Genomic DNA, 14,915 nt, shown 5'->3' with positions numbered 1-14,915 from the left:
GGGTGGATTACCTTCTTCTTCAAGTCATCATTTCCTCATCTGAGAGACTAGGAGATGCTAAGTTTCTCAGGCTGTCATGAGGATTAAAAGAGAAAATGCCTGTGAAACATTTGGCAGGGTTCTTGATGCAGCATGTTTTCTAAATTCTGGGTCAAAGACTGAGATCCCTGGAATGGAAGGAATTCTGCCTCCAGACTATGTTCAGACTCAAGGCTGTAACATCAACTCCTCTAGCTTACTGGCCGGCCTTGCAGACTTCAAAATCACTTTGCTCTCACAATCGCATGAGCCAATTCCTTAAAATAAATCCCTATGTATATATGCATCCTATTGGTTCTCCTTCTCTGGACACCCCTGACTAATACATTATTATTCTCATTGTTGGCACTGGGCAGTTTGGATGACAGCAATGACATCAGCAGGAAGAAGCCATCCTGTTCTACAAGGCAAGCACAGAGACCTCAGTAGAAACCAATGCTGCTGCCACCTCGGAACTCCAGCCTCCAGAATTGTGAGAAAGTAAATTCTGTTGTTCAAGGCACACCCCACTCTCCCAAAAGAAGAACAATAAAACCAACCCACAGTGATAGAGTGTAAATAGCGGTTACCTCTCTAGGGGGAGCTATTGACAAGGAAGTGGCACCCAGGAGCCTGCCAAGGTCCTGGAAATATTCTAAGTCTTGACTGGGGTGGAGGATATTTCAGTTTATACATATGTAAAACTTTAAGCTGAATCCTTAGGATTTGTGCACATCATTGTACACTTCTGATATAAAAAAAAAGTGAGATTTTTAAGCAATAAGTATGAAATTCAAGTGTATACATCTTTTCCCAAAAGGAGACAACTCCTTTAAGGAACTCAGCTTCATCAGTAGAGTCAACACTAGTTCTGGGCTATGACTGATCTAAAAGCATTTGTGTTTGTTTTCCTTTTCCCAAGCGTAAACACCTGGAGCCCCTTATTAGGTTGAGTAGAGAAAGGATGAAGATACAGACGAGGCAGAAAATAAGTGAAGAAGCAAGTTCCCTGAGAGGGCAGAAGGTATGAAGTAGGCTTTGGTGGCACTGCCTGTGATCAGAAGTCTAGTTCTTCCACAGAGGACAAGAAAGGAAGCCAGAGTTGTGGGACAGATGTGGATGAGTCTTGAAGGGTTCAGGAACAAGAAGCAGAAGTTTAGGATATTTACTAATTTCTTCAGTGTTACCAACATTCAGTAATGTCAGACTTCCTATGTCCCACCAATCTGATGTTGCATTTTAATTTTCATTTTTCTTTTTTTTTTTTCCTGAGGACGATTAGCCCTGAGCTAACATTTGTTGCCAGTCTGCCTCATTTTTTGCTTGAGGAAGATTAGCACTGAGCTAATATCCAAGCCAATGTTCCTCTACTTTTTTTTTATGTGTGGGTGGCTGCCACAGCATGGCTGACGAGAGGTGTAGGTCCATGCCCGGGATCGAAACCTGCAAACCTGGCTGCCAAATTGGAATGCACTGAACTTAACCACAACACCATGGGGCCGGCCACTAATTTACATTTTTCTGATTGCCAATAAGGTTTTCTTTTTTTAAAAAATTGTTGTTTGCCTTTCATAATTCTAATGTAAATTGGTATAAAATAATTTTGCAGCATCTAGCTTTAAATGTTTCATTAATTTGTAGAACTTAATTTATTTATGATGATGAAAATAATAAGAATTTTTGACATTTTGAGGTTTACAGGGATGGCGTATTGGTTTACATCTGATTCATCCTAAAACTTGTTTTTCCCAGAGCATACTGACTTATGGCCCACTGAATGTGCATTGTACATCTGCTTCAAGCATTTTTCGCCAAGCAAAGGGTGCAGTCTTTAAGGAGAGGGATGAATGTCTTCCTTTCTGTGACACCAATACCAGTACTTCTTTGAAGATAAGCTTTTCTTCCCAGAGAACCCAGGTCAGATTGACAGGCTGTGTGTGTGCTAAACTGCAGCAAAACATTTCCTTGTAACTCTGGGGAAAAAAAATTCTATTCCTGTCATGTTTGATGTATGTTCTTTGTTTTGAAATGGTATGTAACCATGCTGTAAACCATGCTTCTCTGCAATGCTCTCTTCCCTGGGGAAGATAACAGTTCCGGGCTAGTCCTCAACATGGCTCAATAGATATCAATAAATCTCACTCTATCTTATCTGTCGACTGAATATTGATTATTTGCATTGACAACTATTTATATACTGTTTAAAAATTATAGATTGATCAATATGTTTTCATGTTTGTTCTTGACATTACAATGTTTGTGATTTTTTTGATAACTGAAGCCTTGTATTTTCATATAGTTTGTGTACATGTTGTGATAATTTTTACATTTAGTTTGAGAACTCCTGCTCTTATACTCACAAATATGTTTTCTTCCATGATCTTCTAAGGGGTATATATATTTTATCCCCATTTAATCCTTTTTTATCTGAAACTAATTTTTGTGTCTGATTAAAAGCTGGGATGAAAATTAGAGTTTTGTCAGTTGGATAGTCTATTTCCCCTGAACATTTTTTTTAAAAGTAGCCATTTCCCAATATTCTGTAGCGCCACCACAGCCCACCCTTGAAGGAAGAATGTAAATATGAGAGTGGCTCGGTATAAACTTTACAGTTTATTCTGCTAGTTTTCAACTCAAATTCTATGCCGGGATGCCAATCAGACATTGTTTTCTTATTGTAAAGTTAGATTTCCCTTAGTCCCCTTTAAAAAACTTACTCCAACCTTGTATATTAAAATAACTTTTGTATCTTTTATACTCATTTCTTTATGACATGTATAAACAGCTTATCAAATTCCAAAACAACGTTGGGATTTTTTACACTTGTAACTGTTATTACCAGCACCTCACCTCACCCCCACAAAAATCTAGTATTTCACACAATGTCTTAGTGGTGTTGTAAGGCATGCCAAGTTAACAGTGTCAACAATAGATTTATGTGTCTACATTTATGTATTTCTATTTTAGGCACTAATGAAGCATACCAAGGTATTTTGTTGCATACAATTTACATTTGTATTCCAAAATCTTATTGACTTGAATTTTCATACTTGAAAATTCCTCCAAGATTTTCACTTAGGTAGTGTTTATATAGAAAATAAAACAAATAGAAAAAAACAAAAGTTAAGGACTAGAGGGAGTCTGAGTCTTTTAATACTTTGAATGCACTCTTTGTAATCTTTCATCATCTTTTATGTTGAGAAATACGAGTTAAATCTGACGTAAAAACCTGTATATATAGGCTTTGCTGACTCTACTCTGATGTGTTTTTAGCTTGTGCGTTCCTACGGGGTCACTGGGCCCATGAATGCCCTCAATGTTAGTAGAAGCTCTGGTTTGCAGGGTACTCTGTCGGCTGATAGGAACTACATTACCCAGAAGACTGTGCGCCGAGCGTCCTGGCTGCTCTGCACCAATGAAAGCCCACACTTCGGGCGTTTCCGTGAGTCCAAAATAGGACGGGGCGGGACTTCCGGCGTCTCCCTCGAGACGGGATTTTGGCGGCTTTTGATGCCGTCCACCCGAACGGAGGCCCTCGGTCGCTAGGTGCGGCCGAGGTAACTGGATCCGGAAGGAGCAAGAGGGGGCGTCGTCCCCACTGCACAGGAGCTGAGGTTCGGTGTGAGCGCGGCGGGGTGACCTCCTTCTGTGGACGCTGGCCGGGGTCTCCGCCATTATCACACGCGTCTCCCGGCAGAGTTGCGCCTGGAGGGTCCTATGGCGACGAACGCGCTCCAGGACCCGGCCCAGGTGACCATTGCGTTCCCCAGATCCTGACCCAAATCCTAAAGCCCCCGATGAGAGTCTCCTGCTCAGGTCACTGCAGTTCAGGCCCCTGTCTCCAGAACATTAGGGGTTCAGGGGTGGGGTCCCCGTTTCTGAGAGCCAGTGTGATCAAGTGTGGAAGAGGGTGAAAGGCCATGAGAGTAGCGCGTGCAAAGCCTTAGAGGTGCGCCTGAGCCGCGAGCCTGGGGGAAACCTGGGGTCCGAGTCCTGTGTGCAGGGAGCAGAGTGTGAGGAGGAGTCTCACTGAGATGGCAGCCTGAGCAGCTGGGCCGTCAGTCTGAGGACTCTGGGAGCCGTGGAGGGTTGTAAACAAAAGAGAAACAAGATTCCTAAGAGTTTTCACAGTATTTCAAAGGCTGCTCAGGGGAGAACAGATTGGGGGAGGGGTGACGAGGGTGGAGGCTGGGAGACCTGTGAGGAGCCTGTTGGAATAGACCCCAGAGAATGATGCTGGTTTCTGGACCAGAGCAGTCACGGTAGAAGGACTATAAATAATGAGATTAATGGTGAATATAAAGGAAACCGGCAGGATTTCTTGCTGCAGCGAGTGTGGCTGTGAGCAAAAGGGCAGAGTGAAGGACAATCAAGATTTTCTTTTGGCTGAATATCTGGAGGAGTTGAGATGGGGAAACTGGTGAGGGGAGCAGGTTTCAGGGAGAGATTAGGAGTTGGAGTTTGGACGTGCTGTTTCTGAGATCCCAGAGTAGAGGTGACCTATAGGCAGCTAGAATGTCCAGTCTGGAGTTGGGTAGATGGGAGCTGTCTCAGTGATGTCCATGTGGAGACAGCCTAAGTCCTGGACCAGAGCCAAGCCTGGATCTCAAATTTAGGAGGAGAATATTAACACTTTTCTATGAGATAGGCCCTGAGATAAAGGAAGAGAGGGTTGGGACTGAGGACCGGACAGAGTGGGTGGGACTTTCTGAGGCTGCTGCAGAAGGGAGGGTCCTCTGGTTCCAAGGCTTCCTGGGGGAGGGGAAGGAGGGAGGAAGGAGTGAGGAGACCAGTCTTGGATGGAGAAGGAGGTATGAGGTGGTGTAGATTCTCTGCTCTGAGGACTGGGCAGAGTGTCCACTCCCTGTGGAGCCAGAGAAAGATCAGCCACGCTGGTGGAGCAGCCCAGGCCCAGTCAAGGTCACAGATGCCTCAGCTCTCCCAGAAATGTGCAAGTTTAGGGGCCGGCCCCGTGGCGTAGAGCTTAAGTGTGCCCACTCTGCTGCTGGCGGCCCTGGTTCGGATCCTGGGCGCTCACCGATGCACCGCTTGTCAGGCCATGCTGTGGCGGAGTCCCATATAAAGTAAAGAAAGATGGGCACGGATGTTAGCCCAGGGCCAGTCTTCCTCAGCAAAAAGAGGAGCATTGGCGTGGATGTTAGCTCAGGGCTGATCTTCCTCACACACACAAAAAGAGAAATGTGCAAGTTTAAAACTTAGCTTAACAGGTTAAATATATGCAAGCAAGTACAGTCATGCATCCCTTAAGGTTAGACCGCCTTAAATGATCCTCCATCGACCAGAACTTTGTAATGTGGGGCATCAATCCAGTAATTGGTTGAAATGAGAGCTTCCACCTGTGGGCTGTGTTTGTGTGTGTGTGTATATATATATATGTATATATATATACACACACACACACTTGGGTTCTGTCATGGGATCTTGACATAGACCTCCTAAAACCCTTGGAATTTCTTGGGTATTAATAGTGGTTGGTTGTTATTCATAACTAGCTCGTTCTATCACACAGGAGTTTGTTATTGTGAGATGACTTAGGGTGGTTCCCCTAGGTAGGCTCAGGATGGGTCTGGTCAACAGAAAGACAAAGTGCTTAGAAGTTTGAACTTTCAGCCCCACCCTCAGCCTCCCAAAGATGGGAGGGGAGCTGGAGCTTAGGGATATAAACTTGAGCAGTGAGATTCAGGGAGCTTTCAGGTTAGTGAGCACATTGAAATGGCAGAAGTGCTGGGAGGGTGGATCATACTGAAAGGTCATGGAAACTCTGCTGCCCTCACCCCACACCTTGCCCTAGACAGCTCCCCATTGGGCTGTTCTCAAGTTGTATCTTTTATAATAAGCCAGTACATGTAAGTGAAGTGTTTTCCTGAGTTCTGTGAGTCATTCTACCAAATTACTGAAAGTGAGGAGTGTACAATGGGAAACCTTGAATTTATATCCAACTTGGACAGAAATACTGGTAGGTTGGGGATATTAGACTTGCAACTGGGTTCTGCAGTTAGGACAGTCTTGTGGGACTGAGCCCTTAAACCTGTGGATTCTGGTGAGAATAGGATTGAACTGTAGGACACCCAGTTATTATCAGAGAATTGGGTAATTGGTATTGGAATAGACATCACGTACTTGGTGTCACAAAGAGAATCGCAGAAACCTCAAGGTATTGATTAATACCACATTCACAAAAAGCTTTAAAAGACATGTAAGAAACACCTCATATTTGAAAACGTTTACAGAAATGTTAATCCTGTGGTCAGATGCGTAAGGGATGTGTGAAGTCTGCATCGATGTTCTGAGGTAGGCACCATAAGTGCAGTGATTTTACACATGAGGACGCTGAGTTTCAAGGAGGTTGAGTCTTTGTCCAAGGCCATTCAGCTGTTAAGAGCTGGTTCTGAGGTTCTGATGTTAGATGTCAGCCTGAGATCACCCTTCTCCAGGGCAAAGAAGGAAAGGAAGGGCTAAGCCTTTACCTTGCACCATGATCACCTTTATCTCGCATCCTCCCTCTTCCACAGGTTCCCATGGTAGCGGTAGTGTTTATGGACCCTTCACAGGAAGTAGAAGAGGCTTAAACTCACCAGCCCTAATCCCTACCCCCATGGTCCTGGCACACAGATATAGGAAATCGTGGTGTCTTGGGACTTTCTGCCCTTAGTTCTGGGTCCTGGATTCACTGCAGGCACAGGGTCCTTAATCTAGGTCAGAAGTTGTAATGAGGGCTTCCCATTTCTCCAGTTAGTAAGGCAAAATAGCAAAAAGTTTCCTGGGCACAGGAACCAGTGTATCCACATGTGTGGAGATGAGAATGAGTTGGGAGTGTGTTCAGTGAAGTGCAGGACTCCATTCTATCTTCTGGGAACAGAGATTGAGGGACAAGAGCCTGTCCTGGAGTGGCAGCCTGAGGAGCTGGACCTCTGCTGAGGGTGGTGGGTCCATGGACTGTTTGGAGCAGAGGATGGAAGTTATCTGAGTCAGGTCTAAGCAGACTATTCTGCCTGCAGAGTAGAAGACAGATTGTGGGGTTGAGCGTGGAGGCAGGGAGACCCCAGTGGAGACTACAGTCCTGGGGAGTATTGATGGTGGCTGTATCATAGAAATGACTCTCTAGTTGGAGAAGAGGTTGGTTTCTCAATGTCCTTTGTAAGTAGGGGTGATTTTTTGCTGTACATGGTGAGAGAGACAATCTGGCATGACCCCAAGATGTTTGGCTTTAGGTGAAAGTGGGGACATGCCTATGCTGAGATGGAAAGTCAATAGTAGGAATAATTAACAGGAATACTATCAGGATTTAAGTTTTTGCCATGTTGAGTCTGAGATACGGTCAGGACCTCTGAGTAAAGGGTCAAGTGGGAATCTAGAAACACATCTGGAGTTCAGGGAAGAGATTCAATTTGAAGTAACCATCAGCAGGTGGCTGTCATGTGGACTGTGTCATGTTGAAGAGGGACACTCCCTAGGTCATGGTGGCAATGCCATTACTGGGGAAGGATGGGTACAGTATTCTCAATGGATGGGCTCAGTTGCTTGGGCTCCTAGATAGGAGTGGCTGTCATCACTAAGACAGATAAGGAAGTACAGTGGCCATGAGTGTGTGTGTGGTGTGGAAACAGGCTTTAAGTGGAGGTCTGGGTGGTAGCACAGGATTCCCAGGGGGTGGACAAGAGATTTCTTGAGAGACATAACAATATTAGAGGTCAGATGACACTGAGATAAGGCCTGGTGCTTTTTTCCCTCCACAGGCTCAGAGTTTTTTGATAACTTCTGGTGGAGCCTGAAGAGTGTCAGACTGGATGACAGATTAGCTTCAGGGTGAATTAGGTCACCTGGGAGAGTCTCTTGGGCTGTGGTGGGAGAGGTGGGGCTGGGCTTTGATGAGATGCGGTGGAGAGAGGAAAGGTATGACTGGTATGGGGACAACACATATAACACTAAAGAGGACCAGGGCTTAGTCTATCTGAATCCCACACAAGGTCTGGGTGTCTGAAGTTGGAACAAGGGGCAGGGCCAGGTGGAGAGGACTTCACAGCAGTGCGGGGACCTCCACTGGCAGTGGGGTCCATCAGAGGCCTGGGGTAGCCCTGTATCCTGGTTGCATTTGGCAAGCACTACCTGAGGGCCATGTGCAGAGTGGCATGTGGGGAAGCCAGTGAGATGCCTAAGGCATGGACAGAGGTGGCAATGGTGTTGTAGGTGTAGTGGTTGTGGTCTGGCATGTGAGAGAGGAGTGATCCCATAGTGCTGTGTAGATGAAGAGGGAGTATGAGGATGTACTCAGGGTCCTTGTACTCAGAGTTTAATCCAGAAGGCTGAGCCTAAGTGTTATTGTATGTGGCATGATCTGTGCAATCCCAGGACAGTTGACTGTGAGGACAGTAGTTGGGACTCTATTTGCCAGTCCCAGATCATCGATGACACTTCCTCTCCCCCATCTGCTCTTCATGATGATTGTAGGCAGGCATCAGTGGGACATGAAGAGAGAGCAAGTACCAGTGGCATGAGGAGTTGGTATCCTCTTTGAGTTGGGGAGCTGGGGAGGAGGGCCATGACCTGGAGTCCTGGTTAGAAAGGCTTGTGAACTCTTCTGCCCCCATCATGACAGGGCCCTGTGACCTTTGAGGATGTGGCTGTGCACTTCTCCCAGGAGGAGTGGGGGCTCCTTGATGATGCTCAGAGATGCCTGTATCGAGAGGTGATGCTGGAGAACTGGTCACTTATATCCTCCCTGGGTAAGAACCCTTGCTCCCACACCATTGCTTTATACTGTGCTCTGCTCCTCTCCTTTTTCCAGGGCTCACTCTGTCTTTCCCAGACCTGGACCATGGTCACTGATTCCTTCCCTGGTTTTCTGGCATAGGTGCTGTGTGTGTTCAGCCCTAACATCTTTGGCCTTGAAGGCTTTCACACAAGGCTTTGGTCTCAGAGTCTTGTTGCTTGCCTGACCGCTGCCACTTTGCCCGTCTTGCTATGTTGACTATTTAGATCTGTGAAAGGTCTCTGTCACAGGTTCTGCTGCCGCCTTTTTTGTGCGCTGCCAGTGTCAGGAATTACAGACACTAGGTGGTCAGTATTTGTGGGCTACACTAGATTACTAATGGATTTCTTTCCTGTGGTGTGTCATTGGTTGAGTTATTCTGGGCCAGTGTTGTCCACTTAACTGCCCTATTTTCTCCTTAGTACTTTGATCTGGTAGGTCATACTTAGTCGTCCAACTTGAGGTGAGGGGCAGAGTAGATCCCTGGCTGCCTGATGGCATAGGCATCTCTCTGGCCGTGGGGAGGGAGTTATTAGGATCCTGGGCCTGGTGAGTAGGAGCAGGAGGAAGGCACGCTGTTGTAGATGAGTTCTAATCCTACCAGGCAAGTGTCCTTGGCTGACTACTGTTTTAGTGCAAGGCTCATGGCCATACCTCATTTCTCTCTTTTCTCTCCACCCTTGACATTTTGCTCACTTTTTATTTGTACTGTAACTTTTGGCCCCTGGTTGTCCTCTACCTCTGTGTCTTCCACATCTCTCCTGTTCCTTTCTCTCTGTAGTGTTCTCCCACTTTCAACTACACTGAATGTGTCAGGAGAAGTGTACATATCCTTAAATAAACCTTGACTTGCAGCTTCCTAGTTGTGATTCCCTTTTCCTGGGGTGGGACACACATTCTACACAGCACTCACATGTCCCCAGCAGACAAGGTCCTGCTGAGAACCATGGGTAGAGGAGTTGCACCTGGCCTCTCCTCCTAGCCCAGTAATGTATCCTGTTTTCTTACTGGTTGTGAGACTTCCTTCTTTCTGTGACCCTCAGAAGCCTAGTACTACAGAGTATCTTCTTCCTCCACCCGATCCTGGCTCCCTTGTCCTGAAAACAATCCCATGGATTCCTTCATGGTTGTGTCATACACACATTGTAATAGGCTGTCCTGTTCCACAAAGTCTACATCCACTTTATTACCATTGTGTGCTTTCAGGTTGTTGGCATGCAGTAAAAGATGAGGAGCTGCTTTCTGAGCAGTGTGCTTCTGTGGAAAGAATGTCACAAACCAGGACTCCAAAGGCAGTCCCTTCTGTCTCAAAGACTCATTCCTGCGATATGTGTGTCCTGGTGGAGAAAGACATTTTGTACCTTGATGAGCACCAAGGAGTGCAGCCTGGGCTGAAAGCATTCACTTCTGGGGCTTGTAGGAAATTGTTCTCATTCAGTTCATACCTACACCAGGAGCAGAAGCAGCACAATGGTGAGAAATGGGTCACGGAGGAAGAGAACAGGGCCCTGTGTGTGGAGAGTTGCAAAATCCTTGTGTCAGACAATATTTTCACATGTGGAGAGGTCGAGAAGGATTTCTCGGGTAACCCGGTCTTTCCCCAGCAGAAAGCCACCCACAGTGGAAGGCAACCACCTCGAAGCAGGGAGAGCAAGGAGGCCTCTCACACTCGGCGAAGGCATTACAAATGCAGTGAATGTGGGCAAGACTTCAAAAAAGTGGATAAACTCGTGGAGCACCAGAGAGTTCACACTGGTGAGAGGCCTTATGAGTGCAGTGAATGTGAGAAAGCCTTCACCCGTAAACACAATCTTATTCAGCACCAGAGACTCCACAGTGGAGAAAAGCCTTATGAGTGCAGTGAATGTGAGAAAGCCTTCAGCCGCAAACACCATCTTGTTGGGCACCAGAGAATCCACACTGGGGAAAGGCCTTATGAGTGCAGTCAATGTGGGAAGGCCTTCATCCAGAAAAGAAAACTTCTTGAACACCAGAGAATCCACACTGGAGAGAAGCCTTATGAGTGCAGTGAGTGTGGGAAGTCCTTCATCCAGAAAGGAAACCTTCTTGAGCACCAGAGAATCCACACTGGAGAAAGGCCTTATGAGTGCATTGAATGTGGGAAAGGCTTCGCCCGCAAACAACATTTTGTTGGACATCACAGTACACACTGGAGAAAAGCCTTGTGAGTGTCGCAAATGTGGAAGGTTGTTTTCACACCTCTCCACCTTCTTTAAACACCAGAAAGTTCACATTGGAGAGAGGCCTTATGAGTGCAGTCAATGTGGGAAAGTCTTCACCCGCAAACACGGTCTTATTCAGCACCGGAGAATCCACACTGGGGAAAAGCCTTATGAGTGTAACGAATGTGGGAGATTGTTTACAGACAGATCTGACCTCATTAAGCACCAGAATGTTCACACTGGAGAAAGGCCTTATGAGTGCAGTGAATGTGGGAAAGCCTTCACCCCCAAACAAAAGCCTGTTGGGCACCAGAGAATCCACACTGGGGAAAAGCGTTATGAGTGTAACAAATGGTGGGAGATCGTTTACTCACAGCTGTGACATCTTTAAGCAACAGAAAGTTCACACTAAAGAGAGGCCTTATGAGTGCATTGGATGTAGGAAAGCCTTCTTCCACAAACAACATCTTATTCAGCACAAGAGAATCCACACTGGAGAAAAGCCTTATGAGTCAGTGAATGTGGGCTGTTCTTTACATGCAGCTGTGACCTCAGTAAGCACCAGAAAGTGCACACTGGAGAGAGGCCTTATGAGTGCAATGTGGGAAGTCCTTCATCCTGGAAAGAATACTTATTGAGCACCAGAGAATTCACACTGGAGAAAGACACTGAGAGTGTAATGAATGTGGGAAAGCCTTTAGCCACGAAGACAGACTTGTTCAGCACCAAGACTTCCATACTAGAGAACAGCCTTATTTGTGCAGCAAATGTGGGGAAACTTTCAATGAAAGATTTTACTTCATGCAATAGAAATTTCATACTTGAGAAAGTCCTTAGCCATTATCAGAATGAGCTATCACATAGTTTAACATAAACACCAGAGTGTAGACTTTCAACTAGATTCATCAGCCAAAAGGTGAACTTTGTACTTTTGAGGATTTCCGGTTCACTATCTGTACCAGATACTTGTGATTCTTTCTGGAACTAAGATGACTTTCTAAACTGCTGAGCACCTGTGGCAGAAGTTATCTCATCACTACCATGTGACATGTCCCCACAGTGTCCATCAGTCACCCTCGTGTGCTCAAGGAATGTAGACCTCTCTGCTCTCCAGACCCTGAAGGGAATCGTGGGGAAAGTGAGCCTCTTGGGGGTCCGCATTCCATCTTCCTGAACTTTTTCAGGCATAGACAACACCCGTCTTTGCTCATAGGAGTAGTCTGGGTTCTACTGGTGGATTGCAGAGGTTTGCCTTTGTGGATGTTGTTTCCTGTGATTCTCATGATGGATTTACACCTACTCCATGTAACCCACCAAGGAAACTGCCTCCCTCACTGTGGCCTGACGTATGCACTGATAAACACGTGATTGTTTAAGCTACTTTGGATTGTGGAGTTATGCGCCTTTTGCAGCAAGGTTAGGTCCAAATTGTGGTTGGTGGTTGTGAAAGGGTGAACAGCTTTAGTGAGGCCGAAAGTCATATTGAGTCCACACTAGGAGTCAGAAAATAATTTTTAGTGCCGTTTTGGCTTCATTTGCATTGCTTCCCAAGGCTTCCTAGGAAAGAGTACAGGGCTTTGTGATCCTAATCACATGTGTGGGTTTATTTGCAGGTCCAGAAGCCTCCTGAGAATGGGCATTTGTGAAACCTTCAGTGGGGGGAGCTGCATAATTGTTTCCTTTCTTCCCAGTGATGCCTCATATTTCTTGGCACCGTTGACAGGAAGCTATTTCCCAGGTGTTTATGGAGCTATGTGCAGTGAAGGAGAGAATGTGGTAGGCATGTGTCACCAGTTGGAAGACCTACTGGGCCAGGTGAGAACAACAGTTGGTACAGAGACCTAGGCATAATAGGGAGTGGGGAAGATGCAGGAAACTACAGGGAATATGCCCCTTCTAAAGGTGCATCCATAAATGTGTGTGTGGCTATGGCTTCATGATATGAGCATTTGTGTAGAAATTCTCAGGACCTCCATGTCTGTGTTTCTCCTGTGGGCACAGTCCTTGTCAGGGTAAATATTCTAAAGATTTTGTGAGCTCTCTTTGCCTTTCTGGGCTGTTCTCCTCCAGATGCCTGCACACGCAGGAGAGCAGGGTTTGAGAGAAGATAAATCTTGTAGTCTAGAAAAGTGTTTTTGTGAGTCATCAGGGTTCCTGCTGACTCAGATGGATATTATCTTCATAACTTGGTAGATTTGGTGCCATTGGAAGGACTGCCTTTCCCAACTTATGAGGAAATAAGCCGTCATCTTATAAGTCAGTATTGTCTTGCCAAAAATTCTGGTTTCTCCGAAGAAAAGGGGTTGATATTTTTTGTGGTATCATTTATTTTAAAACATGATTAGACTATACACTTTATACAGAAAACTGCATGTATTCAGTGTACGGTGATAAAGTTTGATCTGTATATGCCCTTGTAACCTTTGCTATAATCACGATAAAGGGCATTTCCATTACACAGAAGTTACCTGTTGTTTTCCCATAATCCCTCTAGCCCTGCTCTCCCAACCCCTCTTCCCTATGATACCATTGAATTACTTTCTGTCTTTGTTAGAATTTTATGTAAGTGGAGACATAAAGCATTTAGTCTTTTTTGTGTGGTTTCTTGCAGAGCAATTATTTGGGATTCATCTATGTTGCCTATATGAATAGGTTACTCTCTTTGCTGAGTTGTATTTTATTGTATGGATATACCACATAGTGTTTATCCTTTCATCTGTTACTAAGTATTTGGTTTCTTTCTAATTTTTAGGTATTACAAATAAAGCTGCGATAAACATCTATATGTATATTATGTAGACAAATGCTTTCACTCACTTAAGTTAATATCTAGCAGCACAACTTCTGGGTCATAGAGTATGTGAATGTTTAGCTTATTAAGAGACAGTCAACCTTTTCTAAAGTGGTGGGGGTTTTTTTGTTTTGTTTTGTCTTTACATTTTTCAGCAGAAGAAGCGGAAACAGCGTTCCAGTCTTCTTACATCCTTTCCAACACTTGGTATGATCAGGCTCTGTAATTTTAGTCCTACAGTAATTGTATAGTGGGGTCTTGTGATTTTAATTTGTATTTCCCTAATGACATGATGTTGAGTGGTTTTCAAGTGTTAAATTTTAATTGACTTTTTAAAAAATTTCTGTTCATATGATTTGTCATCTTGATTACTGAGTTTTGATATTGCTTCATAGATTCTTAATAAAAGTTCTCTGTTGGAAATATGTATGCCAATATATTCTTCCCATCTTGATCTTATGTTTTCAATTGCTTTTCCAATAAAAGTTCTTAATTTTAATGGTCTTATTTGTCCATTAATTGTTTTACTGATTATTCTTTTGTTGTTGTTGTATATGAGTAATATTGCCAAATCTCAACACATAATTTTTCCTATGTGTCCTGTAACTTTTACAGTTTAGTTTTTTTTTTTTTTTAGGAGAAGATTTGCCCTAAACATCTGTGGCAATCTTCCTCCCTTTTTTTTTTTCTTTTTTTCCCCCGCAAAGCCCCAGTACATAGTTGTGATTTCTTCTGGTTCTTCTGTGTGAGCTGCCACCACAGCATGGTTACTGACAGACGAGTGGTGTGGTTCCACGCCCGGGAACCAAACCCAGGCCTCCAAAGTGACATGGGCCGAACTGTAACTGCTAGGCCATCAGGGCTGGCTCTGGTTTAGGGTTTTTTTGATGTTTATGATCCATTTTCAGTAATTTTTAGAAGTTCTCTCTTTTTTTTTTTTATGTGGATGCCCAATTGCTGCAATGATATTGACTTAAAAGATCATTTCTTCTTCCTTGAATTGCTTTTGTATCTTTACTGAAGGTCAATTGTTTATTTATATGTTTATTTCTGGACTTCTGTTACATTTATTTTATTTATGCCAATACTTTTATTCATAAAATTATTTATTTTTTAACACAGTCCTGCATCGCTTAACAATGTGATATGTTCT

The 14,915-nt window shown here is 44.6% G+C and overlaps 1 protein-coding gene and 1 long non-coding RNA gene across 2 annotated transcripts in view; both read left to right on the top strand.

The window, feature by feature from the left end:
* Nucleotides 1–889, top strand: part of LOC147912694 (uncharacterized) — a 58,775-nt gene extending 57,886 nt beyond the window's left edge. The window contains exon 3 of the long non-coding RNA XR_015549408.1: nucleotides 396–889. This is a non-coding gene — a long non-coding RNA (uncharacterized LOC147912694). The remainder of the gene's footprint in view (nucleotides 1–395) is intronic.
* A 2,626-nt stretch (nucleotides 890–3,515) lies between these two features.
* LOC101406341 (uncharacterized) lies at nucleotides 3,516–14,237 on the top strand. The gene is given in 4 exon segments (XM_087420998.1): nucleotides 3,516–3,768; nucleotides 8,636–8,762; nucleotides 9,995–10,949; nucleotides 10,951–14,237. Coding segments are annotated over 4 exon segments (1,518 nt in total). The 5' UTR covers nucleotides 3,516–3,735; the 3' UTR covers nucleotides 11,354–14,237.
* The last annotated feature ends 678 nt before the right edge of the window (nucleotides 14,238–14,915 follow it).

The sequence above is a fragment of the Ceratotherium simum genome, chromosome 33 (genome assembly GCF_057802395.1).
Source record: "Ceratotherium simum simum isolate JZ-2026a chromosome 33, ASM5780239v1, whole genome shotgun sequence".
NCBI lineage: Eukaryota > Metazoa > Chordata > Mammalia > Perissodactyla > Rhinocerotidae > Ceratotherium > Ceratotherium simum.
The sequence above is the reverse complement of the archived record's forward strand: the minus strand, read 5'-3'. Positions and strand labels throughout refer to the sequence as shown.